This window comes from Molothrus aeneus, chromosome 9 (assembly GCF_037042795.1).
Source record: "Molothrus aeneus isolate 106 chromosome 9, BPBGC_Maene_1.0, whole genome shotgun sequence".
Lineage (NCBI taxonomy): Eukaryota > Metazoa > Chordata > Aves > Passeriformes > Icteridae > Molothrus > Molothrus aeneus.
In genome coordinates, this window is record NC_089654.1 from 27740319 (window position 1) to 27755176 (window position 14858).

Genomic DNA, 14858 nt, shown 5'->3' on the forward strand with positions numbered 1-14858 from the left:
TCAGCTGTATTTCATTTGTGTACTATTGATTGTCTCTCCAGCTGAGAGATTTTCTAAGGGGTGGTGGAATATTCCACCCTGACAGAGGCTTGTGTTTCTGGGGCTGGTTTTTTCCCCTTTCCCCAGGATTTCCCCTTGCCTCCCTAAGCCTCAGAATTCCCTGTGATGCTGTTTGAAGGATACTGTGTGTTCTGGGGCTGCTGGTTGGCATTCAGCTTTGTTCCTGCAGGATCGAAAGGGTTCTAACCTGGGCTTTGCCAGGGGTTAGGAGAAAAGGCTTTTCCTAGGAAGGACTTTGTCACCTGTTGCAAGTCCAAGAGGGGAGAGCAGCAGTAGGCTGCCATTCTGGATGTGATGGTGAATATCAGATCAGTGAGTCTGATCCTATTCCAGCACCATCTCTGCTGGGATGTAAAATCCTTGTCCATCTCTTTCCAAAGTGCTGGATTTCAGCCTGGCCACAGGCCTGAGGGCAGCCAGTTCCAGAGACCTGCTTAGGAGACACAGCCCAGCCCTGCACTGTTCCAGCCCAAAAGACCCTTTGCAGGGTGGAAATCAGGTGTGAAGGATTTTCCACTTGGCAAACCCTCCTCTGTGGAGAAATGCAGAGCATCCTCCATCCATTTTGCATGGGCATTTTGGGTGCATGGACTCACAGGAGAGCTGGGCAGCTCTGTGTGTCTGCTGGGAGAGTCAGGATGGAGCATTGAGCTGCTCCCAGCTGGTGCAGGATCAACCAGCTTAGCCACGGACACAATAGGAGATATGCTCCTATTTCTGGGAGCTGCTTTGTGGTCATGCCTCAAATCTGACAGGCCCCAGGGCAAGTGGCAAACAGAAATAAGGTCAGGCTGTGGTGTTCTCTTTGTTCCCTGCCCCAGCTGCCTCCAACTTCTCCCCCTCCATCCTCCATCCCTGCTGCCCCCTATCCCTCCTGGCATCTCTGCCCTCCTAACCTTTGTTGTTGCTGCTTTCCCACCAGGATGAAATATTTACCGTGGCTCTGTTACCCTTGTTTTCTTGAAAACGAGTTTCACACTTCATTTGCAGGAGACATTTAGAGGCTTCACGTTGGGTTTTCCTGCTCGCTGGGTGTGTGTGGCAGTGTGTGCATGACCACCCCGGCCAGCCCCACTCCTGCCTGATGGGGCTGCTGAGGTGGAGCATCCTGAGTGATGGATGAGTCTGTAGCCCTGCTGGGTGATAAATCAACAAGGGGAAAAAAAAAAAGGGTCTGAAATCCAGCAAAGAGTTTAGCTCTGCAGGACTGGCTGGCCCGTGCCTGGTTGCATTGTGGCTCCTTGCTCTGCCTGGGTGCAGTGGGTGAAAGGAGTGTGAGTAGCAACTGCAGGTGAGCTTTTCCTGTAGCTTTATGGAAAAGTCAGTCCTGGACCTGATCCTGGAATGACTCTACTTGGATTTACCACAAACAGTGGGGTTTGGTTCAGATGCTGTGCCCTGTGTTTGACTCCAGAGCCAGCTGTGGCCCCAGCTTTCCCTGGTGTGTGCAGCCATGGGGCCGTGCTCCAGGATCCCAATGGACGGGCTGTCTCTGAGAGATGGATTCCTGGTGGCTGGGAAAGCAGAGCTGTGGCTGGGTGACCCTGTCCATCCCATGGGGTGTCTGTTTCCAGATGGGCTGTGCTCCCACAGCACACTGTCAGCATCGTTGTGGGTACTGTGGTGTCTGAACTGCAGAGCGGGGAAGAGGACCCGTGGCTTTCCCATCCCTGCATGGGGCAACTTTTCAGGAGGAGAGACCCTCAGGCTGATGTCAGTGGATTCACTCTGGTGAGAAGGGCAGGAGGGGCTTCCCAGCATGTGTCCTGAGGATGGGGGATTCTGGAGGTCACAGTGGCTGTATGCTCCTGTTTCCATGGATGGTGTGGCTGTCCCTGGGTCTGCAATCCCACTGGGAAGGATGAGGTACGTGGGCTCCTCATGGGTGGTGTCAGACTCCCTGGATTGCCAGTGGTGGGGTTTGGACTGGCTCCCCTCCAGGCTGGCTGGTTTCCAGCATGGCCACCTCGTGGTGCCCTCAGGATGGGAGGAGCAGCTCATCCCTGTGGCATGTCCAGCTGTCTGCCTTGGTAACCTGCAGTGGCTCCTGTGCAAATCCCACCTTGCTCCTGCTATGCTTCCTTGGAAGCCCAGGGGGAAGTTACAAACATTTGTGTTCCCAAGGCTAGAAAATGGTCAGCCAGAGGCCCTGGAGATGGGCATCCAAGCTCTGGACATCCAAGCTCTGGGCATCCAAGCTCTGGGCAAGTCACGTCTCCTCCCTGGAGCTCAGGGATGAGCAGCTGGTAGCAGCTGCCACATTGAGCAGACAGAGGCAAATGAAGAGAAGATCAGAGAGTTTTCTGGGTTGTTTTTTGGATCCTGATCACAAAGCCTCACTTCCAGACCCAGCAGCTGGCCCTGATGTCTGGCCCCAAAAAGAGACAGTCTGTCTGCCTTGTGCTTTCGGGGAGGCTCCGAGAGCCCTCCTGCCTGTAGTACTGGTACACGTGGGAGGCTCCTCTCTCTGTATTGCTGCCTGAATGCAATTAGGCTTTAATGAGTCATTAAAATAAATCTCTGTTTCTACTCCAAGCAAACATGCTGGGGGGATGCTGACAGTCGGAGCAGCAGGTCTTGCATCATGCAGAGGAAGAGGCTGCCCTTCCCCGTGCCTTCCTCCCCTGGGCTGGCACCCACCATCTCCCTTTCCCTTGGAAAAAAAGACATTTCCCAAGCACCATGCAGATTAGCAGCTACTGTGAGAGCAGGATTAGACTATAACCAGCCCTAGGGTTGGGTTTTTTGTTGGAGGAGCTGTGATCTGGGGGTTGTCTGTTCCCTGGTGCCAAAGGGCACCTGGCCAGCTGGAAGTGAGCAGAGATGTACCTGGTTTGTTAGAGATGTTGATGGCCATGTCCTGTTTAACCCTTACCTGGATCTGGTAGGCAGCTGGGAGAGATCTCAGCTGGCCCCATGGCTGGATGGAGATCATTGTGAAGCAAGCAGCAAAATGTGAAAGGGGAAGTGCAGTGATTCACCGACAAGCATCCATATAGTTTTCCTAACTGTAATATAAGTGGGATTTACAGACCTCCTGAGCCAAGAGGGGTGGTGGTGGCCCCTCACCTTATGGGCAAACACAAGGCTCATCTCCTGTCATTCCTCTTAACTGGTAAACAGTGCAATTACCCCTAATGATGTCTATGCTAATTGAATCCCTCCACAGTGGCTGTCTAGCTGGCACACTTGCAGGCAGGAGGGCAGATGCTGGTAGGACACAGAGGGACATCCCGTGCATGTCCCAGAGGAGCAGCACCCTTCAAACACCTGTCACTGTTTCAACTACAACTCCCCAGGCTGTGGGAGGGCACGGGTTAAACCCAGGGGGCGAGACAGAGAATTTATTTTGTGTTTTATTTTAGCAAAACACGTAAATTGGGTGACGCTGTGGCACAAGGGATCCGCCCTGGTGTGCCGTGCCAGGGGGACTGGAGCTGATGGGATTACAGAGGCTCCAGCCTCATCCAGAGCTTTTCCCCTGGGCTTTGCTTTCGGGAGCAGAGCTTGCTGCTGCTCCATGCAAAGGTTTTGCACAAGTTGTGTTTCATGTGGCAGGCTGGGAGGAACTGGGAGAGGGCATCAAGGACAGATCCGTGTGGGAACTGGGAAACCGGGGAAAGAGTTTTCATGGGAATGGTGGGAAGGGTGAGATGTCCAGGGCAAGAAGGGTGACAAAGAAGTGGTGCCTTGGAGGAGAAGTTGTCCTGGGGGTTGTTTCACAGAAAGCTGCTGAGAAACTGGCTTAATGAAAAAAAAAATCTTTGGAGAGAAACTCACTGCTCTGCTTGGCTGGATCCTGTTGGGGATGCTCTGTGGGGTTTCTCTGAACAATGCTTCTGGGATTGATGCTCCTCTTCCACTGTGCCTGGGATGAAGATGAGTTTGGTGTCCCTGAGTCCTGGTGGAATCACCCGCACTGGAGAGCAGAGCATGCACCTTCCTGTGGGGGAGGAGCAAGACAATCAAACCAGGGAGAAGATCCACAGAGTGTTTTTCCAGCCCCCAGGGAATGGAGGGATTTGGCTGAGGTCTTCGTGTCCTTGTCCTGACGGGAAGATCCCACTGGTGTGCAAGGTTGAAGGTTCTGTCTTGAAGCAATGAGGGTGCTGGAGAGACCTGCCCAGGGCTGGGAATGAACAGGGAGCATCCTTGGTGGGAGGCTGGCTCCATCACACTGCTGGGGAGAGCGCTGGGAATGCTGGCTGAGGCTGGGGAATACCTGTGCTGTGTTGGTGCCTTGCCACAGGGTTAAATCAGTCATGGGATACCCACAGCAGTGCCAGGTGCTGGAATCAGGGTGGAAGGAAATAACCTTTCCTGCTCCTTTTCAATCTCACAAGGATCCATGTCTTTTGCTGGATGTTGTAAGCACCCATTGTGACAGGGCAACATGGGGTGCAAGATCCAAGTCCTTGCTCTCCAGATCTGTGTCCTCCAGGGATCCACAGTGCAGCAGGATCCAGCCTGGGCTTTGGCTCTCCTCAGGCCGTGGCCATAGGCAGGGTCCCAAGCCTTTAGCACACGTGTGTGGGAAAATTCTGCAGCTTTTTGGCGAGGGTCAGTCTCACCTGGGCCACACCCAGCGTCCTGGCTCGCTGCCCTGCCGGCTGCTGCAGCTGCTCCTCACGGGGACGTGTGGGTGCTGGGAGGGACGGTGCCTGCAGCAGGGATGCTGGCCAGGTGCTGCCCGTGCGGATCTGACGTGCAGGATAATCTCACAAGCCTTCCTCTGTGTGCCCTGGCGTCATGCCACCGGTTTTGTCCCTGGTTATTTTGGGAGCAGGGCGCAGCAGCAGCTCCCCGGCACACGTTCCTGGCCTTGGCCACACGGGGCTTTTGCCAGGAGCTGCCCCGGGAGATGAGCCCTGTGGATATTCCCATCCTGCATCCCATTCTGGGCTGCCCATGTCTGACACCTTCCCTGTGCCCGAGGCTGCTCGCCACCCTCCCGGGACTGCATCCACCCGGGCTGAGCAAACACAGCGGGCAGGAGACGTGTGGGGGGATGAGGAGGGAGCTGCCATTCTCCAGCCTTGCTTTAAGGCGCCCTGCAATGAGGAGGAGCTGCAAATGGGGCTGTAATTATATAGAGACTTGCCTTGATCCAGGTGTAGCCCTGGCTGAGCCCACGGGTTGGTGTCTGTGTGTGTTTTTGGGGACAGGGTGGGGTGACAGTCCCTTCTGTGCCCCTCCATCGTATCCACGGCTGCAGTTAATCCACTCAGGCAGGCGAGAAGGGATCTGAATAGTCGCTTAAGGAGATAAAGGGCAGATGAGATGCCCAAGTAACGAGATACCAGGATAATCCGTGCCTGAGACGTCCCAGCCTGCAAAGCCGCCCTTCCTCCAGGAGTCTGAGGAGTGCTGAGAGGGCTCCCAGGGAGAGGAATGCCGATGTGCCAGCTGGTCCCAGGATGGGACCACGGCTGGTGCCAGCCCCGTGCCAGGGCTTCACACACCTGGACAGAGATCGGAGGAGCATGCTTGGTCCCTTGTGGCTGTAAAGAGAAATTGCTGTTGGCAGGGAAGGTCTCCTGGGCACCCACAGGGCAGGATGAGACGTGGTGTGGGAGGCAGTGATCCTGGGTGGGCAAGAAGGTGAATTTTGGTCGAGTTTGATGGCCAGAAGAAGGGATGTCCTGGGCTGGAGGATCAGGAGCACGGTGTTACAGCAGGAGTGCAGCCTTTCTGCCCACCTGGGAGCTGGGGTCTGGTTGGCAGCTTCCACCATTGAAGGTGATTGATTTTTATTTTTTTTTAATTGAGATTAATGTCTTGCCTTTTCCACAAAGCTTTTGCAAGAAAAGAGCTGGTTTCACATCCTTGGAATTTTGTCTTTCCCATCCCTGGGCTGGGAAGAGGCAGTGGAGAGCCTTGGGGAGCTGGTCCAAGTGGTGGAGGGAAAGTGAGGGCAGACTTGCAGCAGGGCAGAGAATTTTTGGTTTTGATGACTGACTGTGAGTCACTGGAGCCTCAGCTGGGGGACAGTGTCACCTCTGCAACCTGGCTGCCCTTGTGGTAGCTGGGAGTAGGGTGTTGGCTGCAGCAAAACTGCTGGGAAAAACCCACGTGGCCCAAGGCACCAAAGGCATCACAGCAGGAAAAAGCCTCAGGCAGGAAATGGGCCACATGAAACACCTTTTCTGCTGGGAAAAACCTTATATGGAGTTTTCTGCAGCAGGTAGAAATAAAAGTTTTCCCAATTGCTGCTGTGATTTCTGTCTGCAGGCTGGTTCAGACTCCAGTATAACTCCAGCAGAACCAGCAGCAGGTTCAGCTGATTTGGCTTCACAGTGTCCCAGGGGTTTTCCACCTGGGCAGGGAGCCTGGGGGCGAGCACTGGGCCCAGAGGGAGGCTCCTGGGGAGCTGCCAGCTGCATCCCACATTGCCATTGCCCTGGGTAAGATCTCCTTTGGCTCAGCTCGTTTGTGTGGTGGGGTCTCCTTGGCTCTGCCCCCTCATGGATTGGTTTGTCCCCTCGTGCTTTGCAGTACAGAGCACCTGACATGCAGGGAGTTTGGGGACCCCAGCCTTGCCTGAGCACCCATCCTGCCCCAGGGCTGGGGGTTTGATCCCCCTGAATCTTGCTGGGCTGGGTCTGAGTGGGGCAGGTCGCAGCTGCCTGGGAGCTGCCCTGTTGCCTGCTGCCATAATCTGTTTTGAAAAGGCAGCCCCTGATGCTGGTTTTTTCCAATTAGGCCCTGGGAGATGACTCTGGTGAGGCAGCGGCCGGGCTAATTTACCAGGCAGACATTTCATTGAATTATCCCATGAGCTGCAGAGCAAAACCAGGAGAGCAGAGCTTGGGTTGGGGCAGGACTTGTGGCAAGGTTTGGCATGATGCTCTTGGTGTATAAGCTCTTGGTGTCCCAGCCTGAACGTGCTCCCGAGCTCTGGTGTGAGTGCTTGACCCCTGCCGGGTGGCAGGGATGAGCAGAGGCTGCGGGGACACCCGGGCTGAGTAAGCATGGCAGGGTCTCAGCTGGGCTGGGAGTGCTGCTGGCTGGCAAAAACCTCGCCATGGACTTGCAAACCGTGTAAACCTGCTGTGGACGCCATTGAAGGAGAATAAATACAGAAGCCTGAGATGCTACTCGTTGCCAGAGTCACTTTTCAGGCCCTAACTTTGAGCCGTGAGGCGACATCAATTAAAGCAAATGTGTCTGCGCAGCCAGCGGCTCTGCCCGCCTGCCCGGAGGAGCTCGACAGAGTCACGGACCCGCCCTCCGCCCGCCCCGAGCGCCGGGGACACAGTGACAGCGCTCCGATCACCCCCCGAAAGGCAGGGAGTACGGTAACGCAGCCCTGCTCCTACAAATCCTGGTTTGATTCAAATGATTCGTGTGCCACAGGGTCCCCGTGCCCATCCCGAGGCACCCGGGAGCGGGTGAGCAGCGAGTGCCAAAGCATCTGCTCGACCTGGGATATTGAAATATTTCAACAACTCTCGACTCCCTTTTTAAGCCAGAAGGAGAAATGGGACTGTGCCTCGGGGAATTGGATTTGTGCATCCCCCTGGGATGCCTCTGTGTCCTATCCCACTCCAGGACAGCTCAGCTCACAGTGCAGCCTAGGATTTACAGGATCCTTTTACTGGGATGAAGTGGTGGAGCTGAGCCAGTGGAGCCCAAAAGCTCCTTTCCCAGCAGGTTGGGATGTGCTTGGGAAGGGTGGATGGAAAAGGGGTATAGGCTGGTTCCTAGTGGCAGAGATGTGAAAAGGCTGCTGTAGCTGTCCTGCCCCTTTCTGGACATACTTAACCTGTAATTCCCAAAACCCCAGTTACTCCTGAGGCTGTGGCTCCTGCTCCTTCCCTGGGAGGTGTGACATTCCCTTCTTCATCCATGCAGGAGAGAGATGTGGGCTAGAGAAAGCTATTTTGTAGGCACAAATGTGGTAGGAAATGAATTCTGGGCTGCTGGTGGGCTGGGTTTGGGGAAGGGGAGAAGGGCAGGGACTTCCTCCTCTTAAAAACACCCGCTCCAAAGAGAAGAGGAAAGGCAGCACTTCTCTTGTGCTTCATCTTTCCCTTTGTTTAACATTCACTATTTTAATAAGGAAGAGCTCAGTTCCTGAGCAGGGCTAGTGAAATGCTGACCCCAGCATTCCCAGAAATGGGAACACCAGAGATGGGGCATGAGGAGGCCCAGCTATCCTCTGAGACCCGAGTGTCTCAGAGGTGACCAAAATCACCCCAAGGCTAGTCCCTCCTTACCCAGGGTCATTCTCCAGCCCTGCCTGCTCACTCCAATCCTCGGGCTAATTGGATGCTGCTCTCTGAGCTCTAAATCAAATCACAGCTCCCATGAAATGAAGTTTTCTGGATATGAACAGCTGCCTGCATCATCCATCACCGCCCAGCTTGCGGCGTGTCCGTCTCGGGGTCATCAAAGGTCAGCGTTTGCCATTTTCAGCCACCAATTGCCACCTTTTCCCTGTTAAGGAAGGCACCTGGGGTGGTGACAACTGCACCGAAGGCTCCCTGTGTGTGTCCCTTCACACTCCTGGCAGTGGTTCAGGGTACAGTTTGGTAACAGGGAGCAGGAGCTGAGTGTGTTGGTCTCTATTATTAGCTCTGTGCTGGGTCTCCTGATGGATGGTGATGTTAGCTGGGTTATGGACATATTGATTTCTTTGGGGTTTTTTTATTCCTTTGTTTCATGTGTGAGAGCGGCTCAAGGAGGAAATCCAATGCCTGCCCGCCTTTGGCTTCCTACAAGAACTTCCCATGAGCTGAAAATCAATTTGTGGCAGGCAGGATGTGCAAACCACCACAGCAGAGTGAGGAGGGTGGGTGATTTTTGGGGAGGAGGGTTCCACACTGTGCCTGCTGGGACGTGCAGCAGAGAGGGGCCAGGGCAGAGTTGGGAAGGTGTCTCCTGGAAGCTGCCACCTCTCTCTGTCAATTAGGGCCGCGTGGTGAGCGGGTAATTAGATCTCCTCAGCTGCAACGGGCTGGCACTTGGGCCCTATCAATTATCCCTGCTCTGGACCAGGCACAGAGGGACACGGGGGCCAGTAATGAAATGTGGCTGTGCTGCTATTGGCGGGGGTGATGGGGCCATGGCTGCACCCACTTGTGAAAAATGCGTATTTTATGATTGGTTTTTCTCAAGTATTAAAATGAGTATTATATGTGTTATGTTAGAAAGTGATGCTGTATTAATTTTCTTATGTAGTGTGTTAAATGTAGTTTTAGGTTATAACATAATGTTAAAATAGAAACTATGCTATGTAAGATACTTTTTTTAAGAGAGGACTCACACTGAGATAGCAGCCACAGGACACCTGAATCTTTCAGAGAAAAAGAATTTATTGCTCTTTTATCGAGTTCTTCCCACCTCACTCAACCCTGAAGACACCATTAGGATTGAGAGGAAGAAGCTGACACTGGCCAGACAGAATCCTGTTTTTGAATGGAATTTATGCATCATGTATGAGGTGTATGAATATGAAACAGGCTGTTGTTTTTAAGGGTTAATCCTCTGTTAACGTGGGTCTTTTTTCGGGCTTATTTTGCCCAGAAAAGGTACCCAGACTGTCTGTAACTCTTTGTTTTTATTGTCTCATATTGTCCTAAATCCTAATTGTCCAAATTTTTATTACTCTAATTATATTACTATTTTTATAACCATTTTATTGCTATAAAAACTAAAATTTTAAAAACAAGTGTTTGGTGTTTTTCACATGCTTCTTGCTACAAGTCCCCAGTTTTGGTGAAATGGCAGATTTGGGGCATGGCATCATCCTTTCCTGGCAGTTTGCTTTACCCACCTTTGCAGCACCCACTTTTCCTGACAGCCTTCCTAAAAAAAACCAATTTATTTAGCCCCACTGCGGTGACAGAGGTGGCATTGGTGGGGAGGGGGACACTGGGCAGCCCCTTTGGGAAAGGGGACGAGCTGATGGTGGAGTTTTTCTCCTTGTTCTCCCTCCCAGGGCTGCTGAGTGTCCCCGTGGCCATGTGGTGCTGCCTGACCCCACTGTCCGGCCCAGGGCCAGTGTGACTGCGACATCCTGCCTGTCCTTTTCTGGGTGAGTGTCTGTGGGGTGGGGTGGAGGGGCATGGCAGGGCTCCTGGAGGGGATGGAGGAGAGATTTCCTTTCCCAGCGGCACCTAAAACATCAGCACGATGATGCATCCGCCTCCCTTGTAATAAATTTTAAAGGGGAAAAGGCCAAGTGCTGACTAAGCCAGGCCTGCACCCTGTTCCTGTAAAGCTTGGGAAATGCCTCCTTTCCCTGCTTCAAATTAGAGAAAATGACATGGGGGTGAAGCAGGGCTTCCTGCACATCCCAAATCAAGGCAAATTCTTGGGAAATGGGGAAAGGCAGGCAGGTGCAAGGGGAGCTGTCAGGCCGTGTCTAACCTCTCCCTCCACTTCTTGCAGGTCCAACGCCTCCGTCACTGAACGTGAGTATCCTCTGGGTGCCACGGCATGGGAATGGGGCTGGGGGCTGCTTGGTAAGTGCCTGACAGGCAGCCAGGGTGCAGTTTTTGGGCTCAGACCGTTGTGGAGTTCAGAGGCTCCCCTTTGGCTTTGCTTGGTGAAAAGTCCAGGTTTGTTCCTGCATTTTGAAGCAGAAACTGGATTTTCTGCCAGGAGGGTGGAAATCATCCCTTTTGGCTCAGTAAGGGTGAGGTTTTGCCAGTGGGCTGTGGGGTGTTTGACAAAGACCCCAAGCCAGAGCAGCAATAACACTGAGGGGATGCGATGCTGCATCTCAGGTGAGCTCTCACTAAGAGGAGGAGGAGAATAATATTGGATGATGCTTTTCCAGCTGAGGAGAGGAGAATGAGGATGCAATATTTTGGGATGGCTTGTGGGCATCACGTCCATGATGAGATGACAAAACCAGGGAAGGTGAGTTTTGTGTCCCTGCCTTGCAGAGTTTGATGGAGAATCGGTCGGATGACAGCGGGAACTGTTGTTATCACCGGGGGAATCCTAGCGACGGTGATCCTACTGTGCATCATTGCTGTACTCTGCTACTGTAGGCTACAGGTGAGTCCTCTGCCTTGCCACCCCCACCTTGCACTGGAACAGGCTCCCCAGGGCACTGGTCACAGCCCCAAGCCTCCCAGGGCTTAAGAGGTGCTTGGACAATGCTTTGAGGTACATGGTGTGATTTTTGGGCTGTCCTGTGCAGGGCCAGGAGTCGGACTCGATCCTTCTAGCTCGGGATATTTTAGCATTCTGTGCTCCCCAGGCCAAGGTGCTGCTGCAGGAAGGGTCTGGATGTTGGGGTTTTTTTGCCTGTGATGGCAGGGAGTTGAAACCTTCTATCCCCCCAAGGATGCTGCAGTTATGTCCTTCCCTCCCCTAGGTGTGGGGGGTACTGCCCTGAGGCTTTTGAGGCTCTGCAGCACTTGCTAATTGAGGTGCAGGCTTGGCTGGGTTTGCAATACCAGATGGAGATTTTTATATAATTTTTTTCCCCTTGTAAATTAACCGAGGAGGCTTTCAACAACGGCTAGCTACAACCTCCTGCTCTTTAAAAGTTAATGTGAAGTCTGTGCCATGCAGCAATGCCCGTGTGATGAAAAGCACAGCGCTTTCTTGGAGCAGTTTGCAGCCGGCAGGATGAAATACCTTCCCCTTGCAAACCTCACAGGGGGATGAGGGTGAGTTCCCCAGCAGGTGCCTCCTGCAGCACGCTCAGATCCAGGTTTTGTCTGGCTTCTGCCGCTTCCCAGGATGCAGGAATGATGGAGCAGATCAGCGAGAGGCCCCGGAGGGTTCCTCTGGCAGGGGGATGAGGGCAGTGGGGATGCGGCAGGGCTGCCCCACCGGCTGCTCCGCTTCTCCTCACACAACCCCTTCCCTCTCCTGCAGTACTACTGCTGCAAGAAAAATGACTCCGATGAGGAAGAGGAGGAGGAAGAGGGGGAGGAGGAGGAGGAGGAAGAGCCCGACCTGCCCACGCACTCGCACCTCGTCATGTGCAACGCCTGCAGCTCCCGCATGGTGGACGGGCAGGGCAGCCCCGCGCCGCCGCCCGGCGAGCTCAACCAGCACGGGGCTCACACGTACTGCCCGACGTGCTCCCCCTACGGCTCCCCCTTTTACATCCGGACTGCCGACATGGTGCGCAACGGGGGCGAGAGGGTCGCCTACACCCCCGCGTGCTACAAGGAGATGGGGCCGCCCCTCAACATGGCCTCCCTGCAAAGCTACACGGTGAGCCGCCACGGCCTCCTCCGCGACAGCTTCCCGAACCCGCGGGCCATCAGCACGGAGGTGTAGTCACCATAGCCACTAGCACACGGTGTCCCCGGCTGGCACCGGCTCCAAGGAAGGGGCTTTTCACTTGTTTTTGAGGAGAGGAGCCCGTAGGCCAGCCCGAGGCCAGCGCGGCCCTGCTGAGGCGCCCAGCACGGCTGAGCCTCGCGGGCCAGAGGCGAGTGAGACCTCAAAGGGCAGCGCTGAACCGGCCACCTCCGAACCCGTCATAAGTGTCATTATTATCTACTCTCTCTCCCAAAGGGACTTGTCTAACGAGGGCTATGTACAGTACAACCTAATTTAATTACCCCCGGCTCCCTGAGCCCAGTGAGGCCTTTGGTGTCCCTACGCAGCCAGTGGAGGTGATGCCTGCTGCCTCCGGCACACGGAGCAATGGACTAATCATCCAGGGCCAGCTGCCATCCCCATGAATCCCAGTGCCCAGCAGGGCATGGCAGTGCTCCTCAGCCATGGGGAAGTGAAGAAGGGAAGATCCAGGTCATCCTGCTCCCCTTGTACTGCGTCAGCTGCCGCTAGCAGTTTGCTTTTCTGTTCAAGTGTAAGATAGGGCACCGTCTCCCACCTGCTTCGGTCTTTGCACGTGCTGAAGAAGTTCAGGACATGAATTTAGGTCACTGCCGGGGGAGGCAAAGTTCCTCGCAAAAGAGCTCACCCATGCCAACAGGCACAGGCCAGTCCTTCTGTGGCCAAAGCCCCCACCTCTTCTACTCTTCACAAGCTTTCTTAGGAACAATTTTAACTTGGACCCATGAATATGGCAAGTTTTACTTATGGGAAGAATTGAATTCCTAAATAACCAGTTTTGGTCACCTTCAGCTTTCAAAGCCCCACCCTGACAGCTCCAACAGCTAGAGGAAGGTTGGCTTTAGGATGGATTTTGCTTTTGACAACAACAGCAGAGCCCACTGGCTCATGTCTTCTTTGCAGGGCACTCCCACTGGAGAATGATGTTCAGGTGGTTGGGGTCCCCCTGCTTTTGCTTCTGGAAGAAGAGGGTGCAAGACCCAAATGTGTCTTGAACATGTTGTGAACGTGGGTTCACAGGCACTGCAGCCGGCAATGACAGCCAGTGACTCTGCCTTTCTGCAAAAATGAATGTGGGAAAGTTTCTTCTTCCTCCATAAATCAAATTAGGTGAAAAATTACTAAAGGGATATCTCCATCATTCCCAGGCACTTCCATAGCAACCAGTGCAGTACTGCTCTGCTGAGCACTTCCCATTCACGGCAGGGAGGAGGGATGGGGACAGCAATGATCCCTGCGGATGCTGTTGGAGGCAATGGCAGGAAACCCTTGCCATGCCTTTGCAATATAGGGTAGGACTGCTCAGAAACGTGAGTGGTGGGATTTTATTTTCACCACTGCAATTTAGAAATGATCCCACTGCTCACAGAAGGATTTGGACTTGACCTCCCCGCTCACACACAGAAAAAGTAGGTCTCAGCACAAGGCACACAGTGCACCAGCCTCAAATATCCACACTACCAGGCAAAAGGCTGATGTACACACTGGACCTGCCCATGCCTTGGCACTTCTGATTGAAGAAAGGAGCCCAAACATCACAAAACATGGTGATGGTCGTTGTAACCAAACACGTTGCCCCAGCCTGCATTTTACACACACTTCTGAGGAAATGTTATGCACCATCTCCCCCACCTCAGCCCAAAAAGACATTGCATTTCCATTATCTGGAGACTCAGTCTGGCTGCATTGCTTTTAGAGTCTCTTTCCATTCTCCAAATAGTGATAGCAGGTTTTAATGTCCTCTCACATTAAGGGCAGGCAGGAGGGAAGATGAAAGTTACCAGCAGCAAAGCTCTCTGGATCCCACTGGTCAATAGTCTGTAGCTCCTACTGCCTCCCATCTAGGCAGTGCTTCTCCCTGGAAACATGGTCTGTAACTGGAAGAAAATCTTGGCTAACTTGATAAATCCCATTCTTTCCCACTAGAGCATCTGCTCAGCTAGGTCTCATCGTGCTGGGAGCCACGAGAAGTTAATGTGTCCCAGCATGGTCCCTGCCAGACAGCCCCATGATGCCATCCCCTTGGTGGGCGCAGAGCCAGCACATGGACACGGCGGCTCCTGGCATCCAACTCTACCTCTTGGCACACAGAAAGGCTTTCCACCACCATGGCAGTGCCATGACCTCCAGATGGTGGGGGTAACACACTTCTGGGGGTCACCCTTGTGGTAGAAGGAAGGCCACTCCACTGTCATCTTTGTCACAAGCAAATTAAGCGTGACCTGTTGCGGGCTAACGAGGCGCCAAGGCTGGGGAGGCAGTTCCAGAGCAGCCAGATGGCCAAGATGAGGGTTGGCCTTGCAGTCAACACACACCCTGGGTCTGGCATGGCTACAGGGAAATGGGTGAGTCTGGAAGGGCTGAAAACACAGGGGATGCGGCTGAGAATTAGAGGGTTTGGGAGCTGGTGGAAGAACAGGATGGGGTAGGGGCAGGGATCCCAGGTTTTTTTCCACTTCAGATTCCTCCTGTTACTATTCTCTGTCTTTGTTGTTCAGCTATGGGTCCAAATTCAATGTCAG

General features: G+C 53.7%; 1 protein-coding gene across 1 annotated transcript; it reads left to right on the forward strand.

Moving 5' to 3' along the window:
* The first annotated feature begins 10977 nt into the window (after positions 1-10977).
* On the forward strand, positions 10978-14823 carry LOC136560186 (protein FAM163A-like). Its single transcript, XM_066555894.1, has 2 exons — positions 10978-11070; positions 11902-14823. Exons 1-2 carry the CDS (start codon positions 10978-10980, stop codon positions 12310-12312), a joined length of 504 nt encoding a protein of 167 aa, XP_066411991.1. The 3' UTR covers positions 12313-14823.
* The last annotated feature ends 35 nt before the right edge of the window (positions 14824-14858 follow it).

Excerpts from the sequence above, each read along its gene's own strand:
- LOC136560186 (XM_066555894.1), top strand. The coding sequence starts at position 10,978 with ATGACAGCGGGAACTGTTGTTATCACCGGGGGAATCCTAGCGACGGTG. Across the intron at positions 11,071-11,901 it reads TCTGCTACTGTAGGCTACAG|TACTACTGCTGCAAGAAAAA; the intron begins GTGAGTCCTCTG and ends CCTCTCCTGCAG.